At 36.4% G+C, this 13,150-nt stretch overlaps 1 protein-coding gene across 1 annotated transcript; it reads right to left on the reverse strand.

Annotated features, from left to right (window-relative positions):
* Nucleotides 1-3,014: 3,014 nt before the first annotated feature.
* Nucleotides 3,015-12,470, reverse strand: LOC128677470 (nose resistant to fluoxetine protein 6-like). Its single transcript, XM_053758355.1, has 12 exons — nucleotides 12,358-12,470; nucleotides 11,719-11,855; nucleotides 10,492-10,843; nucleotides 9,955-10,063; nucleotides 9,541-9,628; nucleotides 8,377-8,543; nucleotides 7,697-7,882; nucleotides 6,116-6,286; nucleotides 5,648-5,786; nucleotides 5,303-5,489; nucleotides 4,424-4,572; nucleotides 3,015-3,468 (listed from the first exon to the last, which is right to left on the reverse strand). The coding sequence occupies exons 1-12, from the start codon at nucleotides 12,419-12,421 to the stop codon at nucleotides 3,160-3,162; spliced, it is 2,058 nt and encodes a 685-aa protein (XP_053614330.1). The 5' UTR covers nucleotides 12,422-12,470; the 3' UTR covers nucleotides 3,015-3,159.
* Between the last annotated feature and the right edge of the window lie 680 nt (nucleotides 12,471-13,150).

The following is a 13,150-nucleotide window of genomic DNA, read 5'->3' on the forward strand; positions in this document are numbered from 1 at the left end:
GACAGATTAGATTTATATGTCCAAGCATGTCCAACAAATTTCAATATACGCTTGGACTGTAAGCGGTTTAGTAGCCAAAACATTTGTTAATAATTTAAAATTGGCAATATTTGTGGCGTGGAAGTCCGAGCTCGATCCAGATCATGATGGAAAATGACATAATGATCTATTTCAGGTCAGAATTATCTAAGACTTGCACCTTTATACATTTATAAAATACTAGCAGCGCTCCGGGGCTTCGCTCCCGTCGGAATTTCGGGATAAAAAGTACCCTATGTGTTATTCCAGGTTATATTCTACCAGTGTGTACCAAATTTAATAATATTCGGTCCAGTCTAGATTTTGCCTGAAAGAGTAACAAACATACATTCATACATACTCAGCAACTTTCGCATTTAAGTTTCAATATTAATAGGATTAGCCGCCCGACCCGGTTACGCTCGGGTAAAACCATAATAAAAAACAGCTTGTGTTTTTCTAGAAATAAAATAAAGACGGCCATTGATAATAATATTTTATACATATTAATAATATTTCTTTTATGTATGATTACGTTTATTTCTGTACTCTTCTTCTTTCTGTTCAAAATCAACCTAGTAGTAGAGTTTACTCATTTCAAATAAAATATTTTCTATTTATCTAAACCTGTTGTATCGCTCTAAAAACCCCCATCAAAATCCGTCACGTAGTTTAAAACATCTAAGCATACATAGGGACAGACAGACAGCGGGAAGTGATTTTGTTTACACTATTATAGTGATTTTGCTTACTTTGCGCCCTAAATTCCATTCTGCTTACGGTCTCATTTACCTACAAAGTATTTAAGTATCTACTAATATTATAAATTTGCGTGGATGTTTGTGAGTATGTTTGTTATTTATTCACGCAAAATCTGCTGGACCAATTGTTATGAAATTTGGGTACACGGAAGGAATATAACCTGGAATAACACATAGGGATTTCTACGGGAGCGAAGTCCCGGGCGCAGCTAGTTATACATATTTTTACTAGACCAATACTACTTTACAGGTCAGCTAATTATGATAATTTCTTTATTAAGCGACTCTGTAGTCGGGGCTTAAAAATATGTGTGTGTATCTATATGTCTGTCCGTGGTATCGTAGCAGCCAATCGGCTGAACTGATTTTGATCTAGTTTTTTTTTATTTGAAAAATAATTTCAATCGAGAGTGCTCTTGGCTATGATTGCGAACTGTGTTCAGTCGTTTGGATACCGCCAGTTCTTCTCTAGTTGATCTTCGCAGTAGGAGTTACTTAATTTTTTAATTTATGTCTTTCATTTTTTGTATTGTGAGTGTGTTCCTTTCGTGATGTGAATGAATGATTTTTAACACCCGACGCAAAAAGAGGGGTGTTAAAAGTTTAACGTGTCTGTCTGTGGCATCGTAGCTACCAAACGGATGAACCGATTTTCGTTTAGTTTTTTTTTTTGTGTCGTAGATAATTTTATCCCGAGTGTTTTTGAGCAATGTTTCATGAAAATCGGTTAAGCCGTTCAAAAGTTGTAGCGAAATGAATATTGAATGTCGGGGGTTTTTTTAATTTGTCTAACAATTAAACTTGTATCGATCTATCTTAATAAGTCTTTTTTGATTCTGAATGGAGTTGAAAAATGCTATTAAAATTGAAAATCTTTCTTTTCGACCGTGTTAATCATGAACAGTGGACTGGTGTTAGATTTTATTAGGATACACACTATTTTATAAGTCGCCTAAAGGCATCTGTCATGACTTTTACGACTCCCTGCCGCGGCAAGTATTCGCATACTCACTATTTATTATACAAACTGAAAATAATATTATTTTAATCGTTGTATGTACGTGGTCAATTTACATATACATAGGTAACAAGTACTTGAACTGTGATATAAATGGCAATACAGAGCTGTATATATTTATATGTGAACTTGATCTATGTAGTGGCCAGTATCTTCCGCAACAGCGGTTCTCAAACTTAATCAGTTCAACGCCCAATTTGATAAATTAATAAAAAAAATATCCGAACTTCCAAATGTGCTTTTATATCTCAGCCACTTTTTTTTTAGCTAAATAAATAACAATAAATACATTAGGACAAATCACACAGATTGCGCTAGCTCCAAAGTAAGTTCGAGACTTGTGTTATGGGATACTAACTCAACGATACTATATTTTATAACAAATACATATATAGATAAACATCCAAGACCCGGGCCAATCAGAAAAATATCATTTTCCATCATCACCCGACCGGGGATCGAACCCCGGACCTCACGGTTCAGAGGCAAGAACTTTACCACTGCGCCACCGTGGTAGGTGGAAAGAATGGAAAGAAACTGCCACCCACTTTTTTGGAGGTCCTTGGAGAAAAGACTGCGGTGAAGTTTGTTGCGCCGCTTCTTCTTCACCGTCAGTCGGCTGTAGACTTAGTTTAAGTAATTTTTTGACGTCAAATAAGTGATGTATATCATCCTAAATTGAATAAAGAATTTTGAATTTGAATTTGAATTTCCAGGTCTTTCATTGCCGTCGGACGTCGATAGCGATCGACGTCCAGATCTCAAATCACAAGTAGACTATATGTTACTCTTGAAGATTTGTATCAATATAGTTATAGTTATTTGCAAATGTCGATTTAGTTTCTACGATGACAAAAATACAGATTAATTAACGGAGATTGTTCACTATGGATACTGAAAGTATTGTATAATCTGTCTATGAAGATAATAAATTTAGAACGGTAACTTTCTAAATAAATTTATATTTTAAACGGCGCAAATATGTTAAGATCTTTGCATTTTCATATTTGAGCCGTTTGGGCTTGAGACATTGGGCCGTGGGAGCCTTCAGCCCATAAATTATTTCACGCTATCCCCAAAAAAATTATAGAGGTGACTGCGGTGACTTGAGGGCTAGTATATAGCTCGTTTAACGTGGTAATGCTGCGAGCCTTCTGGGCACATTGCCTCAAGGCATCGAATTGCCTGGACTGGTATTTTTGTAAATATTTAACTTGTAAGTTTTCATTATAACTTTAATTCAGTTAGTTTTATTTAGTTTCATTATTTTATTAAATACACATGTTTAAATGTCATTTAAATTAAAAGTTACACATATATACAATTACATAACTTCATTAAAACTAGATAACAATCAACCAATCAACTTGTCTTCTTCACGTCATCCCGCGCAGCGTTTTCCAATAACTCGTTCATAATATTATCTCTTTTATCGTTTAACTCTTTCTCTTTCTCTTTCTCAGATGAAGTATCGTCTTTTATTTTCTTTATTTTATATTGGATCACGTCTGATATGAAGTTCTTCCTTGGATCTTGTACTACGATGTCGTCTTCGGGTTTTGGTTTCATTAGAATCAACTTCAGTAAAGGTGTGACTGGTGCTTCCATCATTAGGTAGAATGGTACTGATAATAAATAGGTCAACGCGACGATTCCACATTGGTGTATTAGCTGGAATAAAAATGTATTATTGACAAAACGAAGATGTGTTTAGATATATGTGAAAAGTGATATAAAAGCATATCTTAAATGTATAATAGATTCTATATCTTGTTGATCAACGGTTTCTATCCCTATAGAGCTCGGGTAAAAACATGATAAAAATTTCCTCAGAAATCACCCTAATAGATAATCAGATTTAATTAGTACCTTATATAAAAAAATAAAAAATAAATATATATGAATTTATCTATGCATGGTCCAATGTTAATTTCGTTTTATCTTTTCATATCATAAAAAGTATCTTATCCCGTCTGTTTGCGAATTTTTGTACGGTCCTGAGGAAGATTAAACTTTCTCTGTCCCGCGATTTCGCTGCTTGCTATTTTGCTCCACGTATTTTTTCTAATCTCGTTTGGAAAGTATGTTTAGCTAGTTGGGATGGGATTAATATATAGGTTCAGTGTTATTTACATCTAAGTTGATCAGCCATGTAGCAATGTAAGACAAAAAAAACATGTCCGTGTTCGGAGTTCTCACGTTTGGAGCCGCTCCTGGGTGCATCGTCAGGTCACGCTTATCATAATAATGCATTGTCATCCAAACTAAACGTGTGTACAAAATTTCAGCTCAGTTGGTTGAAGATATAATTTAAAATTTGAGTTGCAAGATTCCTCATAGGGACATAGTGAAACAAGTTACATTGCAAATTAAATAATAAATAAATATATTAGGACAAATCACACAGATTGAGTTAGCCCGAAAGTAAGTTCGAGACTTGTGTTATATGATACTAACTCAACGATACTATATTTTATAACAAATACATATATAGATAAACATCCAAGACTCGGACCAATCAGAAAAATATCATTTTCCATCATGACCCAACCGGGGTTCGAACCCGGGACTTTACTATTGCGCCACTGAGGTCGTCAAATATAAAAGATTTACAAAGTACAAGTACCAGGTTTAAGTAGTCGAAGTGCACGAGGGCGGTCTTGGAGCCAGCTACCATTGGCGTGAAGGTCTCGTGCAGAAGGAACACGGCATAAGTCAGCTTGCCCAGCACCCTGAACAGGGGCCAACGCATCATGGACGCCACGCCGTCTGGAACTGAACCATAGAATAAGTAGAACAAGAAGAATCCTCTTTGCGAGTCGTTATGGCTATTTATATAATACTTGTTGTGTTCGCCACTTCGATTGCGTGCGGTTCTAAATAAGTAAACTTTTGTTTTACATAAAAGCCATAAAGAATATCTTTAATATAACAAAGCAGAAGAATTTGTTCGAACTGATATTTAGCAAAAAGAATGTACCTACCTACTAGGTAGTCTGATTTGATAAAAATGTTAACGGAATTTGGACAGTTAGAGCACGACACAGTAATACTATAATAATCTGGTCACCAATAGAATATGACAGGTCCAGTACTGTGACGCTCTTTGGTTGTAGAAATCAAGAAATTGCTCATATGAGAGAAATATATATAGGATAACAAATCACACAGATTGAGTTAGCCCCAAAGTAAGTTCGAAACTTGTGTTATGGGATACTACTAATCGGGACCTCCAGTAGCAGTCCCGCTTGATGATTAGGCCACGGAGGTCGTCAAAAAAGAAAAGTCAAGAGAGAAAGAAAGTACAGTAACAGTAATTACACTTAAACTGCGCTCACACTAACCACGAAGCCTATAGATATGACAATAACTTGCGCGTAGCTCCTTTTTATAGCAAGCGAAAGATATAGCTATGATCAAACTCTTACTGGTAATCATTGCTATTTCTCTCGCTAGATCGCCTGGCTATCATCTTCCCCAGAATCACAAAGGAAACAACACTTACTGTGCGGCCCCACGGTCATGCAGGCGAGAAGCGCGGCTACCGGCAGACTGATGAACAGCCTATGGGTTCCTTGCCACAACATCCTTATCCACAATGGCGTCCGGTAGTCTTCCTCGTGAAACAGGTTCCCCAAATTGAAGCAATAAACAATCGTTGGTATGCATACGGCGTACAGAAATCTTGTAAGCTGAAATCAAAACTGTTGTAAATTAAACGTCCTCAAAGTAACTAAACCGAAGAAATGCGTTCAGATGAAAGAGAGAGTCTGAACGAATGGTGATTTATTTATCACCATTCGTTCAGACTATTCATACATCCTTACATATGTGGATGTATATTAAGTACCTTTTCGTTCATTGTATACCCCTGTTTCTGCCAGTGGTAAACCTTGTAGGCGGTCACCATTCCGAGGAGAAAGCCGCAGATGTTGTTGTGAGCAAATACGTAAGGGTAACGGTTGGGGTCGTCGAGAGAACGTAGCATCCTGCGAGAAAATGAAATTGTTATAGTATCTCCTTTAAGTTCTTCAGTCATAGACAATCATATTATGTCTTCTTTTAGGTTTCATTAAATAACGGTTGGAAGCAGTTATATTGTAAAACTTACTCCGGCACGTGACAAAGGAGATAGTGGATATGAAGAATGAGAAAAAACTGAAGAAAAATTGAAAAACAAAATACTCTACCTGTTAGGAATGATAAGTCTTTTAGCCGAATTAAGGTATAGTAGGAACAGTTGTGGAAGAAAATGACGCTAAGTATGCGACAAAGTTCAAATTGAATTTGGTAAGGGACAATAAGAGTTAAAACTTACTCTGGCGTCTTCAACATCTGCGCGTCCAGGTCCTGGAAGTACACATGAAGGGCAGGTATCACCAACCCGATGATGAATGCAAGGATGGTGACCAAGCGACGGGCTTGCGGCTTCACCAGGAGATACAGGGAGATCGCCACGATGAACACTTGTGTGTCGGCTGCTGTGTGCCTGTGAACATATACTACTGGTATATAGGCTCTACATAAACCAGATTTAAATCAACTTTAATTAATCAACAGATTTACATAACTACTAGCATCGCCAGCGGACATCGCTCCCATGGGAATTGCGGTATAAAAAGTACCCTATGTGTTATTCCAGTTCATATTCTACCCGTCAATGCCAAATTTCATAACGTCGTGCCAAATTTCATAACAATTCGTCCAGTAAGTAGATTTAGCGTGAAACATACATCCTCACAAACTTTCGCATTTATAATATGAGTAGGCGTATATAATCCTACAATAATAATAAGTTACAGTGCTACATTAATAAAAAATGTATTGAATCTCCATCGCATTTGTCTAAATTTAAAGCGTTTTAATTAATAAATAAATATTTGATACCATCGATAAATTGTCGGTGATCTTCCTTAAATGTTTCTTTTTCGTCATTACTATTTCACATTCTCATATGATACGACGCTCACTTTACACAAGCTTGTATTTATTTCCTTCCTCACTGTCCTTATTACTACTTCCATTTTACATATTTACGTTACGTTGCTAATGTAATCTTTACTTAAATGTTACACGCATGTCACATTTTAGGTAAAAAACAGTAATGGGAATCTCTTGTAGATAAAACATTACAAACACATAACAAATAGTAGCATTGTGAACGTATCTCTTCATAGTCGTAATTCATCATGGCTTAGGGTCGCGGGCATTACGTGGAATGAAACCGTTCCAACCAAGGTTGGAACGGTATACCATCGCCTTTTCCATTTCACATACAAGTTTATAATCAACCAGTGTGATTTATCGGAACAACCACATATAATGTCAAAAACTTAACTTTGATAATGTCAAAAACTTAACTTTGGCATTGTTGTGCCCCATTAACTGAGAATATTAAAAAAAACATCTGAAAGAACCCGCGCTTTCCGACCTATATATAATACTTACCACATGATAAGTTTAAGTTTATTGTCTTAAATCAATACATTTTTGTACATACATATGATACAGTTTCTAAGGCAGGTCCAACGCTCAACCATTCACCAGCAAACTAGGAATTAACCTGTATTTTGCTTGGTAGAAGGCGTAACGGAAAAACTGGCAGAATCTGAAGTACTTAAGATTGATGGAACGTTATGTACATAAGTTCTATAGTTCCCAAGCTAGACTAGAATTTGTATTTTGGGAACTATTAGTAGCTACTTTATTTGTGCAGTGTTCATAAAATAATACAAAATGAGTTTCTCTCGGCATTTCTTCACAGCAGTGGTCATTCCTAAATTGCCAGTATTAATTAGATTTAAAATTTGACGAGAAAAGTCTGAAAGTAGGTTAACCTAATTCCTGAATAAACGCTTTTAATTATAAAAATATATGAGTACGCAAATACGGTTCTCACCAAGTCTGCACAGCGCAGTACGTGTTATCAGTCAGGTAGTTGTTGATGAAGAGCAGATGCGACCACCACCAGCGCCGGCAGTCGCTGACCATGGAGTGGACGTAGAACTTCCACAGCGGACCCGTGTTCATGAAGCGGACCCACGTCGCGTTCAAAGCTATCGCTATTGCCATTGGCGGCGCCAGTCTGTTGACAAACCCATAAAAGAGATGAATGATTAATTCAGTCAGCTGTCAAGAGCACTGTCCCGGATAGACAGAGGTGCGGGTTCAATTCCCGCTCGATTCCAGAATGTTTTCATCGCATTATTGTTTTCAAAAATAAGTTAAAAAGCATGTGTGATATGTATAACAAATCCATTTAAACCCACAATTTGCTAAAACCACATGTCCTGGTACCAGCTGAAAATCAGCATTATGGCTTTTGAGACATACATCTGGAATCAATTTGGGCATGATATTAGTAGTAAATTTTTGCAGAATAACTTTTCTTTCTTTCTATTTGTAAATCAGTTTCTTTAAATACTTCCATCTTTCGAAAAACGAACGCACCATTTTCTTGTTGAGAATAGAGTTGTAATCTTTGTTAATATGATTATTTTGGATAATTAATCCTTCCCATTCCTCTGTTACTCGCTAGATTGGTGCAATGTGCTGTGCAGTCAGGAACAGTAGACTTACCTAATAACCCTTCTCAAGAGGATCATTGGCATCGCTCTGATGGAGATCCTCCTGACGTCAGAGGCAGCCTCCATGTTGTAGACCAGCAAGAACCCGGACAGCACGAAGAATATCTGTACCACGATCATACCGTTATAGATCACGTAGTAACGGTAATCGGTGTACGACTGGAAAAAAGTAAATCATGTATTGAGATAGAAACACTGAATAAATTAACAATATTAAAAGATGGGTCGATGATGTAAAGGAAATTGCTGGCAACAACTGGATGGGGAAGGCCCAGGATAAAGATGGTTGGCGTAGACGGAGGGAAGGCTGCAGATGATAGATGATGATTAAAAGCTTAAGAAAAATGTCTATAGCAATTAAGCTATGTATTTGTGGCACCAAAATTCACACTAGTAGAACCTGTGTTGTGGAGTTTGGCCGTTATGTCTTTTTCGATACCTACGTTACAGACAAAGCCAAATGTCGTGAACTCAATCATCTATGCATGGATGGCATCTTGGTTATGTTCGGGGTTGTGAAACCGCGAAGCCCGGGTCAGAGTAAAAAAAACATCCTTAAAATTGACAAGATTCGGTTGTAATTTTACAACTGACCGCCTGCCTAACGTTAATCCTGTTTGGGAATGCTATTGTTTCCTATCAGCTGCCCAGGCTATGTATCCCTTAGTCGCCTCGTACGACATCCACAAGAGGATATGGAGTAGTCCTATTCTACGGCGGAACCACACGCAACATGTGGCGAACTCAATTGATGGAATATGACAGGTGGCTGGCCCATCACATATGAGAAGAATTCACACCTTATATGCCCTTTCTCTTGATATTTATAATCTGTATAGGAGGCATGATATTAAAACAATACAAATAATGTCAGGATCCTCTATCGCTATGACAATTTTTTATATATATTTATTTATTTCCCTATAAATATTAAAATAAACTACTAGAAATATACTTTAAAATAACTTGGGAGGTCGGGGGCTACCATAAAACATGAAACATGTAGTCATTGCGTCCACACGTTCTCTGTTTATTTTACACGATACGCACGATGATATGAGAAAAAGAGACAGAATGTGGACGACGATAGTAACGGTAACGTGCTTTTATGTTTCGTGGTAGCCTTCTGACACACTTTAAATAAAAGATGACTTACCCGTTCAAAATCATGTGCATTGTCCATGAAACCCATCACGAAAATCCAAACCACGTGACCAAGCACCATCATAAAGGAAGCACAAGTCCTGGAACATCAAACAACTGTTTGTGATGAAAACAACCATAGATACTTGCAAAAAAGGTTTATTTTAATTAGTGCATTTCCATTTTTTAGGATGATGTTTTTCTCTCTCATCTGAGCACATTCCCAGACAAATCCTCAGCTGTGCACTTTATAATAACGTGCTGTAGAACGAATTTCATTTACAACCTTGACAATAGCTTCAAAAATGCCGACAAATTTTTGACTAAATTCCCAAACTACGATAACAATCAAGATAGAAAAAAACATCTTAAATTTTATGAATTCAGATAGCAACGATATGCAATTAATATAATCGATGTATCTCACCTTATGAAGTTGATTCCAGCAAGTCTGGCCACATTAGGATCCTGGCTGACAGGCGCGACCAAAAAATCCCAGTTTCTTTTTAATGAAAAACACAAAAGCATTCTTTCCCCTGCAAAAAAAAAAAAAAACACAATTATATTTTTCATTTACTTTTGATACTTTTGCCGTGCATTTGCGTATCTAAAAACATTTATATTTTAATAATTATTGAATGATTTAAAATGAATTGTTTGGCAATGAATTTTTCTTTGTTGCTTGTGCATACAATTATTTCTTTTAAATAATAAAACAGGCATGATACATGTATATCTCAGCAAGACAAGTTATTGTCATTATGTTTGTTTACTTGCAGTGAAAAACATGTAAATTAAGCGTGTATTTAAAACTTTGAACCCGAGTAACTGCTCAAGAATTTGCGTTTTAAAAATAACTGCTATTTCCAAAATATATTTTAATCATAAAACCGATTGCAAACGAAGTTGTGAATCTTAAAAATAAAACCGATTGAATTCGTGAATAAAAGTTTGCCTCACCCACCATAGCTTAATTTCGCCGAAGATTTTTCATCGAGTGTTTTGTCGTAATAAGTTGCTGCAAGAACTACCAAAATTAAGCTAATAATTAGTACCAAAACAGTCCAATCTATAACATCCTTTTTATCCACTTTCGTTTCCTTTGTATCACAATAATAGATATTTGATACCTTTGCTTGTATGCCATATTTTGAATAAGTGGTCAGATTCTCACACTTTTCAAGTATTTCTTGGCGATTTTCATCTATTTTCAGATCTTTGCCTTCGATATAGTCAACACAGGTCGTGGTGAGACATATGCCTTTGTTTTGATATGTGTGGTTATAGTGCTTCACTCGACTGGATTTGGTATAACTCTGAAAATTTGGATTAACAAATAAATTGAAGCCATGAAGTATAGTGAAACTATCTCGATGTAGAAGGAAGTGTATCTATATTTTGAAATATAATTTACCCTCGAGAATTCATTCAATTCAATCATTTTCCATCAAGAATCCTAATGTTAGAGATCATATATACAAAGTATGCATTTTCGATGCTTCGGTTATATTTAATGTAGGGAACTAATTTTGCCTGTTCTGTTTCTGTCCGGTCTTGGCAGCAGGGAGCTCAGCTATTGCTGGCCTGATATCCCGAACGTGGATGTACTTTGATATATTATTAGAAAAAAAAATGTATGAAACAATAATGGTAAGCCGATCTGGCATGATAGGGACCAACACTGTTCTAATGAGTTTCTTTTAGCATTTCTTCTCAGCAGTGGTCGTTCCGAAATGCCAATAGTTTGTAGCTTGAAAAATAACTATTTAATATAAAAGTTGACGTGAAAAAATGGACGTGAAGGTTGCCCAAGGCCTGCATGGACTTATATTTAGGATCAATAGGAAAGCCGGTTCTAACGCTCTATAGCTGGAAGATTCTGGCAAACCGCTTAGATGAGGGAGAAACTAAAGCCCTAAGCTTTATAGTAGTTGAGGAAGAATGAAAAGAATCCCTCTCATCCCTGAGCGTTTTCCCGGTTGGTTCTGCCGCAAGTGACGGAGTGAGTGACGGAGCCCAGGGTCCACTTTCCACCAGTTTCTACTTCACTTCGTCATTATTAGTTGTCAGACCATCACGCACTGACTGAAGACTGCCGGGGCCAGTCGGAAGCGGCGTAACCTAACATTTGATAACATACATTGGCCGCCAAGACCCGTACCAGCGTACTCTATGACTGAGAAAAACTTACTATCATCATGTTCATGAGCTGATTGTCGGGCTCCGCAAAGAGCTCGGTCTTGATGACACAGTACGTGCCATTATACAGAAGACAACGGTGGTACTCGTCCAGCGCAAACAGCGGGGGCATTCTCTCGTATACCTCATCTAGAAAGAAAGTCATATTCTTATTTACTTAGTTCTCACGTCTCAAGTTTGATTCTCGAATTAATTTTTGTTCAATAAGTAAGAATAATCTTCCAACGCGCCACATACAACTTGCCCAAAACACTAGCAGTTTCCTTCGCTGTATTGCGAGACTTACACGCTGAGCAAAAAAAGCTGCCAGCTCCCAAATGCCCTGTTGTGTCTTAACAATAATTATGTATCAGAGCCCCAAGGACCCATATTTATATTATGCCTATGCCTATGGCTGCTGCTGTTCTATGATCTGTCCAGTTTTCTCCTTAAAATTTTTCCTGGACTTTGAGCTGATGGATTTATTATTATTTTTACATTTTGATGGCATTATATTATTTCTGTGACAAAGTCAAGGAACTCGGATTGACTTTTTAACCTCTTCACTATCACCGTATCTCCGCTAACAATAGCTTTTGCATTTCATTTTTATTTTATTTTTATTCATTCCCATTTTCCGTTCGGAACTCACCGTCTAAATCGAAAGCATAGCACTTAACCAACAAAACACAAAATAAAATTCCGATTTTTAACATTTTTTGTTGTTCACGTCGACATTTAAAAAGAACTAAAAACAATACTGTAGTAAACCACAACTCCCTGCATATTTATAACCAAATACAACAGACGCTGTTGAATTTTGTTTGACAAGTCAGAGCGGACTAAAAATCTATGGGTTCCCGACACGGAATATAACATTTATCTTTTCCGTATGGTTCTTGACAACTATTGTTCATTTGTTTCAAAAACAAACTTACATTCGCATTTACACATTTTTATTCAAAAATTTTAGTACATATTTATGTCGTCAGAATTTTTAATTATCTTATGTATAGATAGATGAGATTAAATGGCTTTAAATTTTTATATATTGCTATGTTTAACTGATAATCTTTGTAACGTTTCAATTCTAATTTATGAAACGGATACATAACAGTGAAGATAAATTGAATTTTGTATCTTAGAAAAGTCAATTTATCTTTATCCTTACCCTTACAAATTATAAAACAAAGTTCTCTGGCGCATCTGTCTCTCTGTTCACGATACAAATTGTAAGTGTACAATTTTCATGCGGTTTTAACCAATTGTAAGTGTAATTCCTGGGGAATTGAATATGTATAATTTATTATATTTTCTCCCGAGCCAAACGGGTCGCTAGCCTAAGCACATCATGTGAAGACAATAAATAGTTAAGTGGTTACTTTCAGTAGTTACTTTTTACTCTAAACAAAATACTGACTTACTAATCCACTATAACAATTCAA

The sequence above is a fragment of the Plodia interpunctella genome, chromosome 18 (genome assembly GCF_027563975.2).
Source record: "Plodia interpunctella isolate USDA-ARS_2022_Savannah chromosome 18, ilPloInte3.2, whole genome shotgun sequence".
In the NCBI taxonomy this organism is placed as follows: Eukaryota; Metazoa; Arthropoda; class Insecta; order Lepidoptera; family Pyralidae; genus Plodia; species Plodia interpunctella.

Excerpts from the sequence above, each read along its gene's own strand:
- LOC128677470 (XM_053758355.1), bottom strand. The coding sequence starts at position 12,421 with ATGTTAAAAATCGGAATTTTATTTTGTGTTTTGTTGGTTAAGTGCTAT. Across the intron at positions 9,629-9,954 it reads GCTGGAATCAACTTCATAAG|GACTTGTGCTTCCTTTATGA; the intron begins GTGAGATACATC and ends TTGATGTTCCAG. Across the intron at positions 8,544-9,540 it reads ATGCACATGATTTTGAACGG|TCGTACACCGATTACCGTTA; the intron begins GTAAGTCATCTT and ends ACTTTTTTCCAG.